The following is a 23,591-nucleotide window of genomic DNA, read 5'->3' as shown; positions in this document are numbered from 1 at the left end:
TGGGGCTCTGCCGGGCCGTGGCCCCCGCGCGGAGCGATCGCGGGAGGAGGAGAAGGGGGGGGCAACAAGAGAGACCCCTCGGGACACCCCCGGGACCCCCCGGTGAGTGCGGGACACCCTCAGGACACCCCCCGGACACCTCCGGGACCGGCCCGGAGGGCGGGAGGAGGCGGGGGAGGCGCCGTTGGGGCCGGGCCGAGGGGTCTCGTGAGGAGGTGGGGGTGCGGGGCCGAGGGTCTCCCTGGGGGGGCTGAGGGGTCTCTTGGTGAGTTGGGGGGTCTGAGGGTGTCAGAGGAGCCTTGTGAAGGTTTGGGGGGGTCCACAGGGGGCCTCGTGGGGGGTTGGGGGGCTGAGGGACCTTGGGGGGTCTGAGGGGTCCAGTCTGAGGGGGGTGAGGGGCCTTGTGAGGTCTGGGGAAGGCTCTGAGGGTACTTACGGGGGGTGGAGGGACCTTCTGGGAGGTCTGAGGAGCTTTGTGAGGGTTGGGGGGCTGAGGAGCTTTGCCAGCCCAAGGGGGGGACAGGAATTTGGGGGTTGTCAAATGGCTCCCAAATCCCCAGGGACTGGGGTTTTCCCTTCCTTTGGTCGTTATTCCCAACAGTGAACGTGGTGAAAATAGGCAAGAGATGATCGTTATTACTATTATTATTATTATCGTCATCATGTTCCCCCCAGAGCCCCCCCGAAGTCCCTGGGTTCAGATTCTCGCCCTCCTCATCCACTCAGGGATTTCTCCATGGGACATCCAGGCAGCAGGATGGGGGGAGGCTTTTCCAGGGTCTGATTCCCACTTTTCCGGAGTTTAAATCCCACTTTTCCAGAGCCTGATTCCCACTTTTCCCTCCCCGTGGGTGCTGCTCCTGTCCCAGCCCGTTGTTGAGGGAGCCCTTTCAGGGAAGTTGTGGCTCATTCCCTGTGAAAACAGAGATTCCAGAGGGATGGAAGGGGAAATGTGGGATTTAATTCCACGTGGAGAATGGGGAAGATTCTAACTGGGATGTGGGAATTGTCCCTGAGGTGCTTTCTGGTGTAATTGTCCCCCCCGGGGTCCTGAGGGTGTGATTTGAGGGGTCCCAGGAGCTTCAACTCCAGCTTGGGATGGGAGGAAAACTTGGAAAACCGGGAAAAATGGCCTGAAAATTCCCCAACAACTCCCTGAGGGCTCGACCTCAGTGTCCCACCAGATATTGTGGGGTTTTGAGGGGCTTAGGACTATTTTTCCTGCATTCTGGGCTGTGTTTGCCACTGGATGCCCCCACGGGAAAGCTCTGGCTGCCACATCTGCCCTGGGAGGTTTTTCCTTGGATTCCATGATCCTGGAGATCTTTCCCAGCGTAAAAATGGTTCTTTTGGAAGATGTTCAGGCTTCTTCCCCTCAAAAGTTGCAGGGGGAGGGTCTGGAGAGTTTGGGGTCTTTCCTTCCCCTCTTTCCTTCCCTTCTTTCTTTCCTTCCTTCTTTCCCTTTCCTTTTTTCCTTCTCCCTCTTTTCCCTTCCTTTTCCTTTCCTTTTCCCTTCTCCTTTTTTCCCTTCTCCCTTTTTCCCCCTTTTCCCCCTCTCCTTCCCCTCCTTGTTCAGGAATATTTTACCCCCTGAACTGCACAGTTTTACCCCTTTGAAGCAGGAAAACGTGTCCCAATTACCTCATAAAAGATGGATGTGGGATAATCCCTCATTCCCAGCCGTGCCTGGAATAATTCCGGACAATAAATGGGTGGATTTCCCTGGAATACAGACACCTCATTATCTCCCACCTTCCACTTCCCCCCCAGGCCCCAAGAGGGACATTAAGGAATTATTCCTTTTAAATCCTGAGATGGGGTTTGGTGTTCCAGGAGCACCTTTGGGATGGGAAGAGCCGCTGGAATTGGCCTTTCCTTGTGTTTAAAAGGCTTCTGAAAACTGATTATCCTGATTGTTTGGGGGAAAAAACTGATTATCCGGACTTTTTTGGGGGGAAGAACCCTGCAATTCCAGGCAGGCTGGTGCTGCTCCTTCTTTCCTTTGGGATAAAATCCCTGGATTGATGCATTTTGTGGCTGTTTTGGGGCAAAAATATTCACTTTTGGGTCAGAACCCACCCAGGAATGTGTGAAAAGAAGGGATAAAAAGGTTTGTTTTGCTCTACTTGAACTTCACATGTTTTGGGGGAGAAAGAAATCCCAAAGTATAGGGTTTAAATTTCCTGGGAATTCAGCAGAATTTGGGATAAAACTGGAGCTGGGAGTTCTAAACAAAAAAACCTTCCACCACAGCACAGGAATTTGGGCTGTTGGGGTGTTAAATCTCTATGTATTTTATTTTCTGCCCAGAATTCCCTTTTCCAAACCCTCATCCCAACCCTGGGTGTGTTTATTCCCCCCTTCCCACTTAATTCCTGTTCCTTGTCCTCCTTTAAACTGAATAAAACTCTTATTTTTTGGCTGTTCAGGTGGAATTTTGGGGGGGATTTTTGAGCTCCCCCGGACACTTCACAGACAATTTGTGTTTTTTTCAGCTTTTTGGGAGGACTTTGCAGTGGTTTTTTGTGAGAAATCCCTGGATTTTTAGTGTCTGCTCCCATTTTTTAGTCAGGATTTAATTCCTTGTGCTCCACAGGGGGGTCAGGGCCCACCTGGGGCCTCCAGAGTGTTGGAAATTGGATTTTTATTGGAAAATAATTAGAAAATGCCAATTTCTGTGTACTCAGGGATGATCCCCAAGATGGAAATAACCTGGAATATGAGGCTCCATAATTCCAAAGCCAATTATCCACGTGATCCTTTCCAGGAGCCCAAAACCCCCCCAAAACCCCCCATTTTTGTTTAATTCTTTCAAACACCAATTTTTTTAGCCGAATCTCCCCGAGACTGATAAAAACCCAGACAAATTTCTCCCTGTTTCTCACTTTTCCACCCAAATTTTCCCTGAATGATCAGTCTGGATGGAGCAAAACCAGCTCTGGAATTGGGAATTTGGGAGTTGAGGGGTTTTTTTTGACTTGCTGGCTGAGAAATTTAACTGTTTTCCCTCTGCTGACAGTCTCTGGTAACAATCCTCTGCATTTCCATGGGACCTGGGGAAGTTTCCTGCAGAAATTTGCTCCTTCCAGCCAGATTTGGGTTGTTTTGCTCCACGGAAATTCCCTTAAAACAACAATATTTGATTTGATTTTTGGGGCAGTTTTGGGGCTTTCCTGTCTCTCTATAACCCCCCCACCTCCTCTTTGTGTTAATTCCTGTTCTCCCACTGAATTCCCACTTGGATTTAGTGAGTTTTTCCAGCCCTTCATGGTGAAAATTCCCACTTAAAGCTGGGTTGGAATTCCCAGGGATCTGCTGGGTCCCAGGAGCTTTACCAGGTGAAATATTAATTAAATATTAATTAGCTATCAAGAATTAACCATTTTATCCCATTTTATCTATCATGGGCTTTGACTCCCATTCCCAATATTCCCTTTTCCAGACCCTCATTTGTTCCACCCCCCTTAATTCCCGTTGATTTTCCTCCTTTAAACTGCACAACAAAACTCCGTTTTTTGCCTGCTCAGGTGGGATTTTTGGGGGGATTTTTGACTTTTCTCAAAAGCCCCACAGACAACTCGTATTTTTTCCAGCTTTTCCATGGACTTGGAGGTGTTTGTGCCCCGATTTGCTCCCGGGATGTCCCTGCAGGGGCACTTTTCAAACCTCCCTTTGTTCCGTGAACTGGCACCCGGGGAACTGAAACACTCCCCAGGTGCTCCAGACCCTCATTCCCGAGCATTCCCACCGATTTGTTCCCAGAAATAAGATTAGAAAGGGGGCTTTGGTCTCGGTTTTGTTGAATTGCTGCATTTTGAGCCCGGCTTTGGGTTTAAAGCCCTTCCAAGGGGTTCTGATCCCGGGATCAGAGGTCGGGGCGGCAGCTCCAGCCTTTCCTAAGCTCCGGCTCTATCTGGAATCCCAAGGTTTTCCTGGCACAGCGTTTCCTGGTTCTGGCCACAGAGCAAAGCAGGGAAGTGAAACTGGGCTGGAATCCCTCGGATCCCCCGGAATTCCCAGCTCCAGGCTTGCTTTTTGGGGATGAAGGAGTTTTAATTGGGAAAAGCCGAAGGCAGGAGTTTAATCCCTTCCTTTTGGGACTCTTTTCCAGGTAAAAAATTCCTTTTCCTGTTTGTTTTTTTTTTTGGTACAGAAAGGAGGGTTGATTCCATCTGGGATTTCAATCATTGGGATTCACTCCTTGGGAATGAGTTTGGGAGCTTGGAAGGAAAGTCCAGAGTGGAAAAGACTGGTTTTAAATCCAAACCCTGTTCCTGGAGCATTCCCAAGACTTCTGAATCCTTAAAAACAATCCTGGGACTTGCAAATCCTTAAAAAAAATCCTGGGACCTGTAAATCCTTTAAAAAAAATTCTTGGGACTTGTCAATCCCTAAAAAAATTCCCTGGCACTTTTGAGTCCTTAAAACCAACCTTGATCCAGGGGTTAATTAATCCTGCAGCAAATTCCCTGTCAGGTCATTCCCACCCCTTTTCCTGGCAGGGACAAACTCTCCCAGTATCCCAAATATTTTGTGCCTCCAGATCCCTCTGTTTTCCAGAGGAAAAGGAGAATTTTGGGATCTGTTTTCCATAGAAAATGGGAATTTTGGGAGCTTTTCCCCTGCTCCATCGGGAGGTTTGTCCCAGAGCCGGATCTATTGTTCCCTCACCTTTGGATCCTGGTCTTTGTTTAACCCTTATCCCCCCCGGAATTCCCACCTCGGAGGGGGGGTTGTGCCCCCTGAAAAAGCAGGAAGAAGGGGTTAAATCTGGGGGGTTTGGGTGCTGGTGGAGGGATTTTACCTTTTCTGGGGGAATCAATCCTGAAATCCAGGAGTTTGGGTTGTCCCTGGCTGGGATCCGGTCCCGAAATGTTGGGATTTGTGGCAGTTTTCATTGTTTTAGTCCCAATCTCCTCGATTTTTTCACTCACTGTCAGGGGCTTAAAGTGGCTTTAAATTCAAGGGTTGAACTGCAGCAAATCCAAAGGGATTTGGGGCTTTATGGATATTTTATGGATAATTTATAATAGAATAAAGTTCATATTGCATCACGTTTATATTGAGTATAATTTATGTGTTTGTATTAAGCAAAAAGTATATTATACAAAATATAGATTATACTTAATAAAACCTATACAGCATAGAATGTACATTGCATAAAATTCATATAGAAAATATATATAACATGTAAATATATAATATTTTATAAATGTACAAAATAATGTTATAAAAATACAAAATTTCCTTTAAATACAAATTATGTGCTGTAAAATTTGTAAGGTATAAAAATTATATGCTGTAAAATTCATAATAGAATAATTTATGTGATATGAAATTATATTAGAAAAAGCTATATGAAATTACATATATTTATAATATATGGAGGTTATTTTATATGGGATTTATTTTATATGCCATTTAGGTTATAAAAATATAATATAGAGAATTATTACATTTATGCTATAAACATTATAATATATAACATTATATGCAATTTATAGTATGTTAAATTCTATAATATATAAATTAAAGTATAGAAATCACAGTGATTGTAGACAGTATTTTATAGCATTATTTTTTATATTTTAACATTTAATATCACTAATAACACATAAATTAACCCTACATAATAAATACAAATTTACATCTGTTTTTAGCAGGTTTTTTCCCTGCCTGGCTCTTTTATCCCTCTCGAATCCCAACTCCTTCCAAGCCCCTGGAAGCCCCTGGGAACACTTTCCCTCCCACCCCAGCAATTCCCTCCTTTCATCCCTCATGTTCGTTCCCTCTTTTCTCTTCCAGAAATTCCTCCTGGAGCTGGACAGAACCTCCCCAGGAAGGAGCTGCTCTGCCTGTCCCCCATTCCCACAGCTCCAGGCCCCGCACTGGGAATTTTCCTGCCCAGAATTCCCGGTATTTCTCCCCTTTTCGTGGCCGAACTTGGAGCGGAAATGTCTAAAAAGCAGAACACCAAAGGTGAGACGTGACAGGGTCAGATCCCGTTTGCCCCCGGCCAGGGCTGGTGATTCCCAAGTTTTTAATTGGGAGAAGGCCTCGCTCTCCCTGCGGGGCCCTGTGACAGCTCCTTGTCACCGGCGCGGTGACGGCCGGGACCTGCCGGGCTCGCTGACATTTTTAGGAGCATTTCAGCTCCCGCTCGGACAGCTGTGACTTCCAGGCTCTGATGGGAATAGCTCAGCAGGGAAAAAGGGCCATGGTGAGGGAAAAATAACAGCTGGGAAGTGGCAGAGCGGGACTTTGTGGGGTTTTTGGGATCCCAGTGGTGAGATCCCATTGCTGGGCCTGGATTTGGGGTGCGTTTTTATTCCTTATGGATTAATTCTCCCCAAATTTGGTCGTGTTTTCCACAGAATTTGGGATCTGGGGACAGGATTCCTCCTTGGAGTGGCTCGTGGGAGCCCCTTCCTAGGAGTCCAGTCAAGGAATGAGCCTGGATTTGGGGTGGGAAGGCTCAGGCCTTGGAAAAACACTTCCCTCTTGGAAAAGCACCTCCAATGAACCCTCTCCAAGCCTTTTTTTCCTTGGATGTGGCACCAGGAGCAGTTTTTTCCCCCCCACACCCACCTTTCTGTGCCACCTCGGAGCTGATTCCAGGGGACTCTTTGTGTGGAATATTAATTCCAGAGGGTGTTTGTGTGTCGGGAGGTCACATTTTCTCTTTATTTGCACTGACTAATTAATAATTTAAGGCTCCTGAGTTGACAATTCCTGTCCTTTCCCTCCTGGAAGAGCTTTTGTTCTCCATAAAGTGGTTATTTCCAGAGGCTTTGTCACAGAAATGCCACTGACCTGAGGAGCCCGGAGCTGGATCCAGGCAATTAGTCCTGGAAATCGGGATATGGGATCGTTTGGGAGTGGTTTTCAGTGGTTGTGCTGGAGTTTGAGCCCTCGGAATCATTTAAGGAATCCTTTAAGGATTTAAGGAGTGGAGTCAGTTCTGTCAGTGCTGAGGGAAAATCCCACCTGGGAAGGGAATTGGGGGGTCTAGGAGGGGGAAAACAAGGGGGAAGCTGAGGGGAAAGATGGGAAGTTGTGGGAAAACATTGGGAAGGTGTTATTTTGAGGGAATTCAGGCTCTGGCCAGAGGGAAAATCTGGCTTTTCCTGACATGGGGAAGGAGCTTTTCCTGACAGGTGGAAGGAGCTTTTCCCAACCCAAGGAAGGATCTTTCCCTTCCCACAAAAATGCAAATTCCGAACTCTTGAGTCTCGGCGGCCGCGTTTGAAATTCCGTCCCTTCCCGGGAGCCCCGGTGCCAGCAGATCCCATTAAGGATTCCTGGGAGCACATCCAGGGCCGCATCCAGCGCCTTTGGGGGCGGCTCAGGCGCATAATTTTTGCATGAGAAGTGTCTGAACTCCGGGAGGATTTGGGGCCGGAGCAAAGCAGCCGGAGAAGGGGCTTGGAAGGAGCTCCCTGCCCTGGGAATGCCAGCACTTCCAGCTGGGAATGGGCACTTGCCAGGGCTCAGGAGCCTCTGTAATGTCCTTGGCGGTGATTTGGGATCAGTCTGGACAAGGGGATGGAGGCACCTTCAGGATGGCAGCGAGTTGGGTGGGATGTGGGAAGGGACAGAGGGATGGGCCAGGCTGGATCTGTGGGATCCTGGAACTCTGGGATTCCTTCCCCAGGATCCTCAGTGGCTGCTCTGCCGTGAACATTTTGGGGGAAAACATCGTTAATTCCCCCTGTTGAGGTGAGGTTGGAGCCCCTTGGAAGATGAAGGGCTGGAATGCTGGGGAGTGACGTGGGGGGGTGGGAAGGTGGATCCAGCCAAGGGCCTGTGAGGGATTTATCCTCTCAGAATCCAGGGCTGACCTTTCCATCATTCCCAGGGCTCTGTCACTGGGTTTGGAGCTGTGGGGAGGAAAAGCTCCGTCAATGTCTGGGAGTCAATGGGGCGTCTCCGCCCCACGTCCTGGTTATTTACAGGAGGGGAGGGGGAGCCAGAGGCTCTGGGATATCGGGAATGTCGCTGGGGTTGGAGCAGGGAGGGCAGGGACACGGCCAGGGACACCGGAGGGGCTCTGCAGGAGAACTGGGGGGTGGGATCCCAAATCGTGGGGAGCTGCCAAGGAAAAGGGATCCAGGTGAGTTCACTGGGACAGAGATGGTGTGACCTGGGGGTTCAGGAGGGAACAGGTGTCATGGAATTTCCGGGGAGTCCTGGAATTAGTAAGGTTGAAGAGCCCCCTCAAACAGTTGGATTTGTTGTCTCAGGGGGCTTTTCCAACCGTAATAATTCCAGCACCAAGAAGGTCATGGGATTTCCAGGGGGTTTGTGGAATTAGTAAGTTTGGAAAAGCCCCCTTGAACAGTTGGATTTGGTGTCTGAGGGGACTTTTCCAGCCTTAATAATTCCTTGAAAGGGGTGGTGGTGCCAAATGGGGTCATTCCAGACCTCGGGGTCCTGTTTTTATCCCCTCCAAGGCCCTTCCTGAGCCCTAAACCACCATATTTTATCCCAGAAAACCACAGCAACATCCCTTTTCCTTCTTAAAACCTGGAATTAGACCTGCCTGGCAGGAAATCCCCCCGGGAATGGCTGGGGATGTGCAGATTTATGTGACCTTTTGGATGTCAGTGATGGCTCGTCTCCGTTTATGGGTCTCTTGGAGCATCCAAACATTCCCTGGGAGCTCCTGGAACACAAACTGCTGGATCTTCATTCCCATTTATCAGTCTGGATGCCACTGGTGTCTCCAGGAGAAGGAAATTGGTATCCAAGGGCTGCTCCAGAGGCTCCTTAACTCTTTGTTGCTGGGATCAGGGGGAGTTTAATCAGGGGGAGTTTAATGTGGGGATGAGGGGTGGGAATGATCATTGTTCATCCCAGTCTCTGCTCTGAGGGATCCCAGGGAATGGCTGCAGCTGTGCCAGGGGAGGGTTTAGGCTGGATTTGGGGATAAATCCAGCTCCCAGGGGGTGGTGGGGCCCTGGAACAGCTCCCCAGGGAAGGAAGAGGCTTCAAACCTGCCAGAGCTCAGGGAAAGGCTCTGAGAAGTTGGGATTTTGGGAATTAGGGAGGTTTTGAGATATCCTGAGCAGGGCCTGGAGCTGGACTTTGATCCAGGATAGTATTCCATAATTCCAGAGGTCAGGGAGGGTTTGGACAACGCTCTCAGGTGCTGGGATTTTGGGATTAGTGGGATTTGGGGGTCCATATTCTCCTTGGCACAGTTATTTAGGACTTTCCTTTTCCCCCAGATCCATCGGGATTTATCTTTGATGTTCAGTCCAACACTGTGATGGCCCAGGGAGGGACCTTTGAGAACATGAAGGAAAAGGTAAAGGAGCCTTTGGAGTCTTTATTCCAGACAAATCACCTCCCACGGCCCAAATTCCAGCCAGTTTTCCATGTTGTCCCCCCAGATCGGAGCTGTCCGAGCGATCGTTCCCAACAGGAGCAACAACGAGATCGTCCTGGTCCTGCAGCACTTTGACAACTGTGTGGACAAAACAGTCCAGGCCTTCATGGAAGGTGGGAATTCTGGGATTTGGGATGGGCTTTGGGGTGTGGAAGGTTCATCCCGTGTTTGTGGACAGGAATTTGGTGCCCAAACCTGTGAAATGGCAGAGCCAAAGGGGAGATTTCGGGGATTTTTTTCCTCAGAAACTTGGATTTTTCCCCTGGAAAATGGGATTTTTCCCCCCAAAAGTGGGATTTTCCCCCTGTATCCCAAGGGAGCAACATCTCAACTGGGAATTCCCAAAGCCCAGCTCAAACCCCTCCTTTTATTCCATCAACCAGGAAATTTGGAACTTGGTTTTCCAGGTGTGGAAGCACCTCCAAGTGTCTGGGAAGGCCCTGAAATGCCCCTTTTCCCACCTCTCATCCCTGTTTTCCTTTACAGGGAATGCCAGTGAGGTGCTGAAGGAATGGACTGTGACAGGCAAAAAAAAGGTACCACTCCTTAAATATCCCCTAAAACCTTTGGAATTTGGGAGATCCAGTTGGGAATGGTGGGAAAGGGAATCCCAGGGGGAGTTTGAGCTGCACCTTGTGGGGACCTGGCACAGAAATTCCCTGTTTTCCTGTGGGATTTCCATGAGATTTCCCATGGGATTCCTGTGATTTCCCATGAGATTTCCTGTGGGATTCCAGTGGGATTTCCATGAGATTTCACAAGGCATGACACCTTCACACCTCATTAATCCCCCTGCATTCCCATATTGTGGGATAAATCCCTCCTCCTCTTCAAACCCATTTAACTCCCTTCCCTTCCAGCCAGAATTCCCTCCAGGAATCACAAATCCCCTCAGGAATCACAACTAACGTATTTTTTCCCCCCCACCAAAATTCCCAGAACAAAAAGAAGAAACCCAAACCCAAACTTCCCAGTGGCTCCAGCTCTGCCCTCCCAGCCCCTGGAAAACCAGTTCCTCCTGGAGAGGAGAGCCGGGAAGCTGGGAGAAGGGGGGGATGAACGGATTCCACGTGAACGGCTGCGCCCAGGACACGGAATCCGTGGATTCCCTGAGCGAGGGCCTGGATGGGATGTCGATGGATGGCAGGGAAGTGGATGGTCAGTGCTGGAAAAGCAGGGATGGGAATGGTGGGGGGGGGCTGGAGGGCATTTTGGGGGATTTTCCTTGGGTTTGGGTCCTAAATCCTGATTTTCTGGTGGGGTTTTTGAGGGATGTTTTTGGGTCCTAAATCCTGATTTTTCCAGGTATTTTTTCAGCACAGCCTTGATTTTCTGGTTGTTTTTTTTTTTTTCGGGAGGTGTTTTCCTTGGTTTTGGGTCCCAAATCCTGTTTTTTGCTGGATGTTTTTGGCTCAGAGTTTGCCTTTCCCCAGCAGAGCCCGGCCTAAGGAATGGACTGTCCGGCCCTGACCCCCCAAGGCTCCCCATCCCCCCCCCCAGGGCTCTGCCCACCTCCCACTCCGACCCCCGGGAAGAGGCTCCGGTGTCACCCCCGGCAGGAAAATGGGTAAGGACACAAAACCTTGGGAATGTGGAGGGATTGGAGGGTTTGGAGCCGCTCCTGGAGGAGGAGAGGCCTTGGGAGCTGGGCTTGGTTAGGCCAGACTGGGAGGGGAACTCATCAGTCTGTAAAATATGTCAGATATCCCTAAAATATATGTCAAATATCCATAAAAATACAGGAAAAGCTGCTCAAGCCTTGGATAATTGAGGGAAGACCATAAAGCCATGGATTCATGGGATGGTCTGGGTTGGGAGGGGCACTGAAGGTGATCCAGTGCCACCCCCTGCCCTGGGCAGGGGCACCTCCCATAGTCCAGGTCCTTCCTCCTCCTCCTCCCAGCAGAGCAGGAATTCCAGCACTTTCTCTGGAGCAGGGAGAGCTCGTCCCTCCCCCCACGTCCCGTCACATCCCGGGGCTGTTCCTGAGAACCTGTGAAGGGTCAGGCCGGGGCTGTGACAACGAGTGACAACAAGTGACAGCCCTGGAGGGGGTTCCCCCCCCTTTTGGGGTGTTTTGTCCAAGTCTGGGATGTGACAATAACAGGGAGGGACAGGAGGGACCTGGAGACCCCCCGGTGACCGGGGAGGTTGTGCTGGGGGGGTTGGGGGTGCAGTTCAGGGAATGGTGGAACAGGATCCGTAATTTCACTTGGCAGGAGCCAAACTCTGCCCCCGGGACCCGACAGGACGGGTCCTGTCACCTCCTGGTGGGAGGATTTTCATCCCTTGGAGAGTCCAGACATTCAATCCCAGAGAAGTCATGGATTTCCCATCCGTGGCAGTGTCCCAGGCTGGGCTGAAGCCACCTGGGATAGTGGGAGATGTCCCGCTGCAGGTGGAACTGGATGAGCTTTAAGGTCCCTCCCAACCCAAACCATTCCATAATTCCATGAAATTCCCCTCCCAGACAAACCACTGCTCTCCCTCGTGCTGGGCTCTGGAGCAGCCTGGGCTTTGCTCCTCTCCAGCCCAAACCCAGCCCAGGGTTTGATGCCTGTTCTGAGCATCCCTTCCCGTGCCCGTGGGAGGGATCCAGAGGCTGGACTGGCCCGTTGCCTCCGTTGCAGGGTCGAACATCGAGAAGTCGGTGAAGGACCTGCAGCGCTGCTCCGTGTCCCTGGCGCGGTACCGGGCCCTGCTCAAGGAGGAGATGGGACACGTCCATCAGGAAGATGAAGCAGGTCTTTGCTGAGCTCCAGAGCAGGTGGGTGGGAGTTTGGGGATGGGTCCTGCTCCTGGGGTGGCTGGAATTGGTTGTCCAGCGGGGTTTTGGCTGCACCCCCCCCCGGGAGTGTCCCAGGATGGTGGGAGGTACCGCTGCCCGTGGAGCTGGATGGGCTTTAAGCTCCTTCTCAACCCAAAACATTCCATGATTTTCCCTGAATTATTCCAGGTTTGAGCAGCTCTTCCTGTTTATTTGCCTGGGATCATGGAACAGTTTGGGTTGGAATCACCTTTAAAGGGCATTTTCCTTCCCTGGGGGCTCCAGGAGCTGCAGAGGGACAAAGACAAGGGGTGAGGGGCTTCCATCTGGAAAAAGGGGAGATTTCGATGGAATTTTGGGATGAAATTCCTGCCTATGAGGCTGTGAGGGGCTGGGATGGATTTTCCAGAGGGTTTCCATCCCTGGGAGTGTCCCAGGCCAGGTTGGATCCCCCGGGACAGTGGGAGGTGTCCCTGCCCACAGCAGGGGGTGGGACTGGACGAGCTGTGAGGTCCCTCCCAACCCAAACCATTCCATGAATCCATGACTAAAACCAGCCAGGTTTGTGCCTTGGTTTGCCCTCTGAGCTGAGCTGGAAGGAGGAATTTTGGGATGTGGAAGGAGAAGTTTTGGGATCTTGTGGCCTGCTCCTGCCTGTCCCTGGAGGAACAAACATTCCCATTTGAAACCCTTAAATTAGGCTTGACTTTGATGTCACCAGGGAGGTCTAAAAACTCATCAAAAGCCTTGTTTTCCCATTTTAATCCAGGCTTAAACTGTGCCCTCTGTGTGTAATTAGTGCTGGGGTTTAATTGGGGCTGGGTTTGTGCTGGGGATGATGTTTGGAGCAGCTGATTGAACCCAGCCTTGAGAAACTGCACAAATATTGGGTTTGGGGGAAGAAAATATCCATAAAACAAGAAAATATCCATAAACCCCTGCCCTGGGTTGACAAGGAGCTGAAATCCTGCTCCCGCATCCCGGGATTTCAGCAGCTCTTGGTGTCAAAAGCTGTTTGTGTCAAAAACCTGACAGTTTTAAATTACTAAAACCAAGAATTTAAAACCTTTTAGCCAGTTTTGCCTGCTCATTGTGGCCTTGTCCTTGTGCTCCTGCAACATTCCCACCGGAAAATGCTTCCCTGAAGGAAGTGGGGGTTTTTTCCAGGCTTAAAATCAGCTTAAAATCAGTTAAAAATGGGAATCAATGAGTCTGGAATTTCCCTGAGGGTTTGGGTCAAAGGTGCCCAGGGGGTTTCGGGGTCTCTGGGCTGAGCCTGGAGAACTCCCAGAGGGAATTCCAGCCTTTTCCCAGCTATATTGTCTTTATTATATAATTATATATTTTTACATATTATTATATATAATACACAGAATATATTATAATAATAATTTTGATAATATATCTTATAATTACCTACAATGTATTATTATCTATATTATGTAACATTAACTATATTATTATCAAAATTCTATATTATTAGAGTGGGGGTTTAAGGATTTTTTAACCTCTCCACACAAATTCCACGTGTAAAAACCTTCTTCCAGGTCTGGAAAACATCCTTTCCTTGGATTAATCCTGGTACTAATTCCTGGTTAACAGGGATTAATCCTGGTCTCAATTCCTGGCTGAGAATAATCCTGGGAACAGGATGAGGCCCTGAGACTGTTCCTGCATTATAATTAATCATTAATGAAGGAATATTTAATTAACCCACGTTCCCACCCTTCTCCAGATCCGGGAATTCTGGATGCTCACACAGAGATGGGCAGGAGGGAAAGGGAACCTGTGGGAGGGGAAGATCCCAGGTGAACACTCTGGGAATGGCTGGAAATGGCTGGGAATTCATTAATTAAGGCTGGGAATGGCCTGAAATGGCTGGGAATTAATCAAATAAAGCCACATTCCCCCTTTCTCCCCCAGCTCCCGGAATTCCTGCCCTTTCCAGGGGACACTGAGGCACCTGTGGGTGCTGCACATCCAGGTGTGGCCACTCTGGGAATTCCTGGGAGCAGGGAGAAGCCTCATTCCCGTGGCTCTGCCCCTTCCCTGCCCTGGAAAAAGGCAGGAGGAGGGAGCCATAAATCACCAGAAGCAGCCAAATGTCAGAGCTGCTGTTCCAGGGAATTGTGGAGATTGATCCCCCTCCCTCCCAGGGAAGGGGGGGTTGGTATTTCAGTGCCTCAGACAGGGACTAAATTAAACATTCTACCCATTTTCCAACATTTTTCCCTCAAAAAAGGCGAGGGATGAAGGGCTGACCCCGCTGTCCCCCGGTGGCTCCGAGGGGGGAACAGGGACAGGAGGGTTTGGGCTTTTGTAGTTGGGAATGAAAAGGGAAATGAGCCCAATTAAAGGGCTGGATTTGAATTCCTGACTCACCTGGAGCAGTGGGAACCAGGAACGGGGGCAGGGGGGGCTTAGAGGGGCCCAGGGTCTGTCTGGGAGCCAGTTCCTGCCCAAAGCCAGACTGGGGGGACTGGGATTCCTTTGGGGTTTGTTGGCACCTGGGGGAATGGGTGGGAAAGGCTCTGGAGTGGGAGCAGAGGGATGTGGAGATCTGGGAGGCTCTGGGGCACCCGAGAGGGTTCTGCCTTCCCTGGGGGCTGTTCCTCACCTGAGAGGATTTGGGGTCACTTGGGTGGGCTCGGGGTGACCTGAGTGGGCTCTTGGTCACCTAAAGGGGCTCTGGGGCACCTGAGGATGCTTTGCCTCCCCTGGGGGGCCTTTGGGTGACCTGAGGGGGCTCCGGGACACCCGAGGGGTCTCTGTCCCCCCTCTGGGATGACTCTGGCCCAGGGTTCGGTGCTGCTGTTCTGGGGGGATTTCAGTCTCCTGAGGCCCTGGGGCTGTGCCCTGCTCAGGTGTCCCCCGTGTGTGTGTCCCATGTGTGTCCCGTGTGTCCCATGTGTGTCCCATGTGTGTCCCGTGTGTCCCCCCCGTGTGTGTCCCATGTGTGTCCCATGTGTGTCCCATGTGTGTCCCGTGTGTCCCCCCCCGTGTGTGTCCCATGTGTGTCCCGTGTGTGTCCTGTGTGTCCCCCCTGTGTGTGTCCCATGTGTGTCCCATGTGTGTCCCGTGTGTCCCATGTGTGTCCCATGTGTGTCCCGTGTGTCCCCCCCGTGTGTGTCCCATGTGTGTCCCGTGTGTCCCCCCCCGTGTGTGTCCCATGTGTGTCCCATGTGTGTCCCATGTGTGTCCCCCCCCGTGTGTGTCCCGTGTGTGTCCTGTGTGTCCCCCCTGTGTGTCCCCCCTGTGTGTCCCATGTGTGTCTCATGTGTGTCCCGTGTGTCCCCCGTGTGTCCCCAAGGGCCTCGGGCACTGCAGAATCCACGTGCTGGGCCCTGCAGGGCTCCAGGTGAGCTCCAGGTGCCCCGTGGGGCTCCCAGTTCCTGCTCCCCAGTTCATCCTCCCGTCCCCAACTCTCTGCTCCCAGTTCCTGCTCCCCAATTCCTCCCGCCCCCAGTTCCTCCCTGTCCCCCCTCTCCCCTCCCCATTCCAGCCCAATCCGGGGCTCTCCGGGCGCTTCCCGCGGTTCCAGCTCCACCTGCCGGTGTGTCCCGGCTGGATCCTCCTCCCGGAGCCTTTCCCTGCCCTCTCCAGCACTAAATCCCTTCCCTCTTCCCTGTTTTCCGCAGCCTCATGGACCGGGAAGTGGCTTTGCTGGCCGAGATGGACAAAGTGAAGGCAGAAGCAAGTAAGGGGCTGTTCTTGGAGGGGTTTTCCCAGGATTTCCCTCCTGTTCCCATCATTCCCAAACACCTCAGGACTCCATCATGGCTATTACAAACCTCCCCAGAGGGTGGGAATTCCCGAAATCCTGACATTCCTGGGGATGGAAACAGCTTTTCTGCTCACCTTTAAGGTCCCTCCCAACCCAAACCATTCCATGAAATTCCCTTCAGGGTTTCTCCTACATCCCACCTTTCGGGATGGGGGGCTGATGGGATTTCCCCAACAGAGTGGGGACAAATCTAATGGAAAAGACCCAATTCCAAAGGTGACAAAGGGACAGAGCTGCTCCCAAGGTCCCTCCTGGAGCTTCCACCTCTGGTTTGGTGCCTGTTTGGAGTGGGAATTACCCCAGGGAGGGGCCGGGGGGGCCGGGGGGGTGGTTTTTCCCTGATCCAGGGCTGTTTTCCCAGTGGAGATCCTGGTGGGGAGGCAGAGGAGGGCGGAGGCCCTGCGGAAACTCACGGACGGGGCTGCGCGGATGTCGGAGGAGCAGCTGCTGGAGCTCAGGGCTGACATCAAGGTGGGCCCCGGGGGCACCTGGGGGGGCACCTTGAATTCCAAACACTTTGGATTCCAAACAGAATTTAAAGTGGTTTTGTAAAATCCCGATTTCACCCAACACCTGGGGAAAGTTCCACATTCCCTGAATTCCCTGAGCCCCCTCCTGTCCTGGGCTGAACCAGGAGGGTCTCCCCCATCCACCCCAGAGCTGGGAGGATCTCCCTGTTCCCTGCTCCCGTTCCCAGCCCAAATCCCCCCTTTTCCCCGCTTTTGGCAGCACTTTGTGAGCGAGCGCAAGTACGACGAGGAGCTGGGCAGGGCGGGCAGGTTCACCTGCGACCTGGAGGGGCTCAAGAGGAGCATCACCTGCTTCGGCCAAGGTGGGCTGGGGGCTGCTGGCTCACTCACCTGAGCCCTCCCTCTGCTCCCGGTGATCCCAGCCCCTCTGACCCCTCCCCTGCTGTCTCTGTTCCAGTGTCCCACCCCAAGACCAGCTATTCCAGCCGCTCCCGCTGCAGCTCCGGCCCCCCCGGGGCCCCCCCGGGCCCCCCCAGTGCCTCCCCCACCCCCAGCACGGCCGGGAAAGCCCCGGGACCCCCCGAGGGGGCTCTGGGGGACACGGGGGGGGGACGGCCCCGGCCCCCCCGAGAGGTGGGTCTGGAGAGGGTGTGGGGGGGTGTGGGGGGTTCGGGGGGTTCCCTGGATGGATCGGCCCCACGGATTGGGGATTCGGGGGGGGGTTTGAGGGGGGTCCAGGTTCTCACCCCCTCTCATTCCCAGCCTTCCCAGATTCCCAGGATTGAGGTGTTCCCAGAGCGGGATTTGGGGGTCCAGGGGAGGGGGTTTGGAGGTTCCCAGATTCCCAGGATTTGGGGTTCTAGGGGAGGGGGTTTTGGGGGGGTCCCTGTTCTCAACCCCCTCCGTTCCCAGCCTTCCCAGCGGATCCGGAGGGCGGAAGGAGGACCCCGAGCCCCGACCCCGCGGCACAACGGCCCCCCCGAGCCCCCCAACAGCGGGACCCGGCCCGGCCCCCGCAACCCTCCGACCCCGGGCCCCCCCCCAGCCCCCCGGGGGGGGCTCCCCCCACGGAGACCCCGCAAGAGCCACCCCAAGGGAGTGAATTCCTGAGGAAAACTCTGGGATCCTGACAGGGGTCCCAGCCACGTTTACAATTCCCGTTCTGTGCCATCTCCCCTCCTTTTCACCCCTTTTTCCCCCCATCCTGGTCTGTTCCATGTTTTCCCATCAGGATTTGGGGGCTCAGGACCCCCCCAGTGCTGCCATCGCCCCCCCCCTTCTCCTTCTTCTCCATCCCAAAAATCCCTCGCGCTGGAAGCGAGGAGGAGCGGGGGGAGGAGGGGCCTCTGACCCCCCCCCAGGATCTGGAATGTTCTCCTCTGGGAACTGGGGAGTCCCCTTTGTCCCCCCCAAATCTGGGATGTCCCCTGAGACCCTCTGGGATCTGAGGTGTCCCCTCTGTGTCCCCCCAGGATCTGGAATGTTCCCTGTGGGATCTGGGGTGTCTCTGGGACTGAGGGGGGTCCTCTCTGTGTGTGCTGGGATTGGGGGGGTCCCCTCAGCTGCACATTTCAGCTTTTTTCCCTGGATTTTCTTTGGGGAATTCCCTTCATTCCCATCCCAGTTCCTTCCTCCCCCCAAATCCCCTTCACAGCAACACCCGGGAGCAAATCCCAGACATTCCTGGGAACAAGGACAGTAAATCCAAATGGGGGAGGGCTGGGGGGGTCCCCAACTTTTCTACCCCCCCCTCTTTTTCCATGTTTTTTTTCCAAGTTTGATTTTTTTTTTGTTTTTTTTTTTCTTCTCTTTAATTAATTACAACTTCGGAACAAATCAATGAAATGTTGAGCTTTAAAAATTTTTTTGGGGAGGGGGGAGGAATTCAGGGATGGGGGTTGGGAGGGTTGTCTCTGTGTCTCCCCCCCCAACTCACCTGGGCCAGGTAAAGGGGGAGGGGCACCCCAATACCTTTGGGGGAGGTTGGGACCCCCCAGCACCCCCCCCATCCCAAACTGCTTCCAATAAAGTCATCACTACCCCGGTGAGGGGCTGCCTGGGGCCCCCCAAGAGCCAACTGGGACCCCAATCCCCCCTCACCCCCCTCACTGCTGGGCCAGCTTGGCCGCCTCGGCCTTGATGAGGGCGATGAGGTCCTGGTTGATGAGGAAGACGAAGCGCAGGCTGGCGATCTGGGGGGACAAAGCGGGGCTTGGTGGGACCCCTGGGACACCCCGGGACCCCACGGGACCCCACGGGACCCCCCAGCCCCACCTCGACCACAGAGTTGTTGTTGAGCTTCCACTTGTTGCCCCCCAGGACGGGGCGGCCGTCGATGTAAATGGGGCGCCGGCCCTCGTTGGCGATGAAGAAGTCGCCGTTGTTCTTCAGCTTGATCACCCCTGGGGAATTCCAGGGATTCAGGGGAGCCAGGCGGGGATAGGGGGGCAGGAGGGGGCCAGGAATGGCCCCCAAAGGAGAGCCCGACCCCCAAGAGAGAAGAACAGGAACCTCCTCTGGTGGGGGGTTTCTGTCAAGGGGGGTCCCTGATTCTGGGGGGGTCCTTGGGGCTGGAGGGGGGCCCCAGGGTTGGGGGGCCTGGAGGGGGCTGCAAATGGCCCCCAAAGCCTGAGCAGAGGAGCCTCCCCCTCGTGAGGGGCCCCACGTTTAAGGGGTGTGGGGGGATGCAGCCCCCTGACCCCCCCCAAGCCCCCCAAACTTGCCCCCCAAAGCCCCCCAAAGCCCCCCCAGCCCCACCTTGTTTGCGGGAGATCTTCCAGGCCGGGCCCTCCAGCGCCAGGTCCACGTCGATCTGGTTGTCCTTGGTGGCCCTGCCCAGGGTGATCTTTGGGGGGAGATTTGGGGGGGGTTGAGGGGTCCCCGGGAGGATTTGGGGGGTTGGGGATATTTTGGGGTGTCCCAGCTCTGGATTCACCTCCTGGGAGCGCACGAGGTACCGGGGAGGTTTTGGGGGTGATTTTGGGGTGTTTTGGGGGTGTTTTACCTCTCGGGAGCGCATCAGGTACCGCACCATCCGCCCCCGCAGCACCGCCAGCGTCTGGCTGTCGAAATCCGGGGAGCTCATCCCTGGAATGGAGGACAGTGGGGGTCAAGGGGGGACACACAGACACAGAGGGAGGGACAGAGGGACACTGGGAGTTAGTGGGACACAGAGACACCAGGGACAGACAGATACCAGGGACAGACAGATACCAGGGACACAGAGGGACGTGGGAGGGACAGAGGGACATGGGGGGGACAGAGGGACATGGGGGGGACAGAGGGACAGCGGGACACAGACAGACAGCCCACCTGTGATGGAATCCACCAGCACCTGCCACTTGTGCAGCTCCTGCTCCAGCTGCCGGATCTCCCGTTTCTGCCGCCGATCCGCCACCGTCAGCTCTGGGGGGGGCAAAGGGGGTCCTGGGGGGGCCGGGGGGTACCTGACCCCTCCCTGGGGGTCCTGGGGGTTTAGGGGGGCTCAGGGGGGTTCAGGAGGGTGGGGGACACTCACCGTGTTCCAGCACCTCGTCCCGCACATCCCTGCCCAGGAGAAGGGGGGTTGGGATGGTGAGACCACCCCCCAGGACTCCAGCCCCCCCAAAAATATCACTGGGGCTCCCTGGGACACTCTGAACTCCCCAAGGGGGGCCCTGTCCCCCTCCCAGCCCCCCCAAACAGCCCCCAGGCCCCTCAACCCTCCCTCAGTCCCCCCAAACCCTCCCTTGAGTTCCCTGTGCCCCCCAAACCCTCGAGCTCCCAACACCCCCAGCCCCCCCAAACCTTCCCTTCACCCCCGTCCCCCCAAACTCTCCCTTGAGCCCCCCCAAACCTCACCTGACCCCCCTGCCCCCACAAAAAACCCTTCCCTTCATCTCCCAGTCCCTCCCTTGACCTCCTACTTCCCCCCGCTCCCCCAAAGCCCCCCCAGACCTCCCCAAGCCCCCCCACCTGAGTTTCCCGTCATCCACCATCTCCTCGGCGTCCGAGAAGTTCAGCACTTGGTCCCCCTTGGGCAGGGGCTGCACTGGGGGGTGGGAGGGGAGGGTGAGGGGCTGGTGACCCCCCAGGCCTCCCCAGTGCCCCCCAGGCCCCCCCTCACCTGTCTGGTCCTGCAGCAGGTGGTACTGGCGCAGGAGCTGCCAGTGCAGCTGCAGGGCCTTGGGGGTCCTTGAAGGGTAAAACACCTCGGGGTGTCGGAGCAGCAGGTCCTGGAAGGTCTCCAGGGAGGGCTGGGGGGTCTGGGGAGGACAGGGGACATGAGAGGGATGTGGGGGGACACTTTGAGACACAAGGGGAAACGTGGAAACCCAAGGGGACATTGAGGGATGCGAGGGGACACAACAGGAGGGGACACAAAGGGACACTTGGGAACCCCCCACTGTCCCCAGTCCCACCCTGATGAGCAGCTGGGGGGTCAGGGGACATTTGGGGACGCTTTGGGGCCGTTTGGGGCCACTCACCGAGGGGACCCTGGTGAGCAGCTGCTCCTCAGCTTTGCTGAACAGGACCTTGCTCTGCACGGCGGCCACGGCCTCGGGGTGCAGCGAGCGCATGGCCTGGCAGGCCAGTCTGGGGGACCCAGGGGTGAGACCCCCAGGGACCCCCAGCGTGGGGGAGACCCCCCAGAGACCCCCAAGGACAGCCCAGATATGAGACCCCGCCAAGGACAGGTGAGACCCCAAAGGACGACCCAGACCCCCAGGGAGGGCTGAGACGCTCCTCAGGGGCACCCTGGGGACATCCCGGCTCCTCTGGGGACACCTGAGACCCCCCCGAGCCCCCCAGGACCGCCGGTTCCCCCTCACACAGACCCTTGATCCCCCCCGAGCCCCCTCACTTGCCGGGGGGTTGTAGAACAGCATCCCTGGATCTCCCTCAGGGCTCCCTCAGCTCCCCCCACAGACCCCCTGAGCCCCCCCGAGCCCCCTCACTTGCAGATGACGGGGTCGTAGAGCAGCATCCCTGGATGTCCCTCAGAGACCAGGGACCCTCAGCTCCCCCCACAGACCCCCCGAGCCCCCCGAGCCCCCTCACTTGCAGATGACGGGGTCGTAGAGCAGCGCGTACCAGCGCTCCTGGATCTCCCTCAGGGTGAAGCGGCAGCTGAACTTCACCCCCAGGTGAACCGAGGTGAGGTCGTTGGTCTGGGAACACCCCCAGGTCAGGGGAAGGGTCTGGGGGTCTCCCCAACCCCCCCCCGGGTGAGGGGGGTCCCTGAGCCCCCCAGCCCACCTGCAGCACGGCGTTGATGAGCAGCAGGTCGTCGGCGGGTTTCCAGCGGCCCAGGTCCCGCGGCACCGCCGGGCTCTGCTTGCTCTTCTTGAGCCTCTTGGGCAGCCCGGGGGGGGGCCCGGGGGCCGCGGGGGGGGGCACTGCCCTCGACACCTGGGGGGGACAGGTTTAGAGGGGTCTCTGGGGGTCCCCAGGCTGCTGGGATGTCCTCAATGGCTTCTGGGTGTCCCCAACAGCCATGGGGGGGATCCCAGGCCTGGGGTCATGGGGGGGGTTCCACCCTCGACATCTGCATGGGGGGGGTACAGGGGGCTCTGGGGGCTCCCCAATGGCTCCTGAATGAACCCAGATGTCCCCAGTGACCCCAGGACGGCCCCAGGACCACCTGCCCTGGGACTCCCCCGCTGGCCCCAGGGTGTCCCCAATGTCCCTGTGCTGCCCCCAGTCCCCACCCAGCCCTGACCTTCCTCCTGTCCCCCGGGGGGGGGGTCGGGGCCAGGCCGAGGGGGGGGCTCTGGGCCCCCCTTGGCACGGCTCGAGGACTTGGCCAGACTGCTCTCAACCAGCTCGTCGTCGAACTTCTTCCTCTTGATGAACCTGCCGGGGGGGCACGGGGAGGTACAGACATGGCACCAGACCCCCCTGTGCCCCACACCCTGCCTGGAGCCCCCAGTGCCCCCCCACGACCCCCACCCCCTACCATGTCACCCCCAGTGTCCCCTTGTTGTGGCTCATTCTCAGCTCCCCCCGACCCCTCTGAAGACCCTCCCAGACCCTCCAAGACCCTCAAAACCCCCAAAGCCCCCCGTACCTGAAGGAGCTGCGGCGTTTGGGGACAGTCCCCAGGGGACCCTCCAGCCCCCCCTCGTTGTGGCTCATTTTCAGCGCCCCCGACCCCGACCAAGGCTCCCCCAGCCCCCCCGTCCCCCCGTACCTGGAGGAGCTGCGGCGTTTGGGGACAGTCCCCGGGGGACTCCTCGTCCTCCGAGCGACTCGTGGCCATGGGGGGTCCTGGGGGGGTTCCTGGGGGTCTCTGGGGGGGTCACAGCAGGTGGGTGCGTCACCCAGTGCCCCCCCCGGGGCTGTCACACCCCAGGGGGGTGGATTCGGGAGGGATTTGGGGGACAGTGGGGATTGGGGGGGGCAATGAGGACATGGGGGGGGTCCTGTCACACCTCGGGGGGCGGACTGGGGGGGTGGGGGCCATGAGGAGACACGGGGGGTGACAACGGGGGGGGGATGAAAAGGGCACAACCTGTCGGCGCGTGGGGGACTCGGCCCGGGCTTCATGCCCCTCTCGCCGTCCCCCAGCCCCGTGTCCCCCCCAGAACCCCTCACGGACCGCCCCAAGCCCCCGGACCCCCCACTCCCCCTCAGGCCTCACCAGCCCCGGCATCCCCGGGCCGCCATGGCCGCTTCCCTGCCGGAAGCCCGTGACGTCACTGAAGCCGCGGCGGCCGCCGCCATGTGAAAGGTTCCTCCTTTTCCCTTGCGCGTGACGCCATCTTGACTAAGGGCAGGGCCGCGCCCCCTGCGTTCTGAGCCGGAGATGAGGGCGGGCCGGGAGCGGCCGCGTCCAACTCACGACGGTGGGAACGGGACGTGCCCGCTTATCCCGGCAGATACAGTTTGTTCCGGCCGTTGAAGCGGCCGTTCCCATCATAGTGGCACCCCCGCCACACTTATCATGGCGGCTGCCCGCACCCATCATGGCGGCCGCCCGCACCCATCATGGCGGCCGCCGACACGGCCTCACGGCACCCACCACCCGTGGGTGCCCTCACCCATCATGGGGTCCTGGAACTTCCCGATCGATCCGATCAAATTCATTCGATCTAATTAATAAAACTGTGTAGTTCGGCTGCTGGAATATCCACTAGCTCTTGTGTCTGAGCCAGGAGCCACATGAGCCCCCAGTGAGCCAGGGGCCAATTTAAGGGC

General features: G+C 55.7%; 2 protein-coding genes across 5 annotated transcripts; one reads left to right on the top strand and one right to left on the bottom strand.

Moving 5' to 3' along the window:
- Nucleotides 1–5,805: 5,805 nt before the first annotated feature.
- SPATS2 (spermatogenesis associated serine rich 2) lies at nt 5,806–18,257 on the top strand. The gene is given in 14 exon segments (XM_064638714.1): nt 5,806–5,979; nt 9,231–9,310; nt 9,396–9,504; nt 9,878–9,927; nt 10,331–10,430; nt 10,433–10,549; nt 10,825–10,998; nt 12,022–12,107; nt 12,109–12,158; nt 15,797–15,855; nt 16,304–16,413; nt 16,672–16,774; nt 16,870–17,045; nt 17,325–18,257. Coding segments are annotated over 14 exon segments (1,437 nt in total). The 5' UTR covers nt 5,806–5,954; the 3' UTR covers nt 17,523–18,257.
- Nucleotides 18,253–23,136, bottom strand: MCRS1 (microspherule protein 1). 4 transcript variants are annotated; one of them, XM_064638813.1, is made up of 14 exons: nt 23,035–23,136; nt 22,585–22,683; nt 22,114–22,247; nt 21,651–21,803; nt 21,453–21,562; nt 20,879–20,987; nt 20,518–20,656; nt 20,367–20,442; nt 19,930–19,958; nt 19,725–19,817; nt 19,417–19,499; nt 19,170–19,257; nt 18,687–18,814; nt 18,253–18,604 (listed from the first exon to the last, which is right to left on the bottom strand). In XM_064638813.1, the coding sequence occupies exons 6-14, from the start codon at nt 20,969–20,971 to the stop codon at nt 18,518–18,520; spliced, it is 816 nt and encodes a 271-aa protein (XP_064494883.1). In that variant the 5' UTR covers nt 20,972–20,987; nt 21,453–21,562; nt 21,651–21,803; nt 22,114–22,247; nt 22,585–22,683; nt 23,035–23,136; the 3' UTR covers nt 18,253–18,517. The 4 variants fall into 4 exon arrangements, with proteins under 4 accessions (XP_064494883.1, XP_064494885.1, XP_064494884.1 ...); XM_064638815.1 differs by lacking the exon at nt 23,035–23,136 and adding an exon at nt 22,906–22,955 and having other exon boundaries at nt 22,103–22,247; XM_064638814.1 differs by lacking the exons at nt 21,651–21,803; nt 22,114–22,247; nt 22,585–22,683; nt 23,035–23,136 and having other exon boundaries at nt 21,486–21,562.
- Between the last annotated feature and the right edge of the window lie 455 nt (nt 23,137–23,591).

The sequence above is a fragment of the Pseudopipra pipra genome, chromosome 30, assembly GCF_036250125.1.
Source record: "Pseudopipra pipra isolate bDixPip1 chromosome 30, bDixPip1.hap1, whole genome shotgun sequence".
NCBI lineage: Eukaryota > Metazoa > Chordata > Aves > Passeriformes > Pipridae > Pseudopipra > Pseudopipra pipra.
This window is presented reverse-complemented; position numbering and strand designations above follow the sequence as displayed.

What these genes read in the sequence shown, in the direction of transcription:
- MCRS1 (XM_064638815.1), bottom strand. Translation starts at nt 22,940, where the DNA reads ATGAAGCCCGGGCCGAGTCCCCCACGCGCCGACAG. An exon ending in TACGACCCCGTCATCTGCAA is followed by an intron (nt 20,988 to 21,452) that starts GTGAGGGGGCTC and finishes TGGGTCCCCCAG; the next exon opens with ACTGGCCTGCCAGGCCATGC. An exon ending in ACAACAACTCTGTGGTCGAG is followed by an intron (nt 18,605 to 18,686) that starts GTGGGGCTGGGG and finishes TTGTCCCCCCAG; the next exon opens with ATCGCCAGCCTGCGCTTCGT.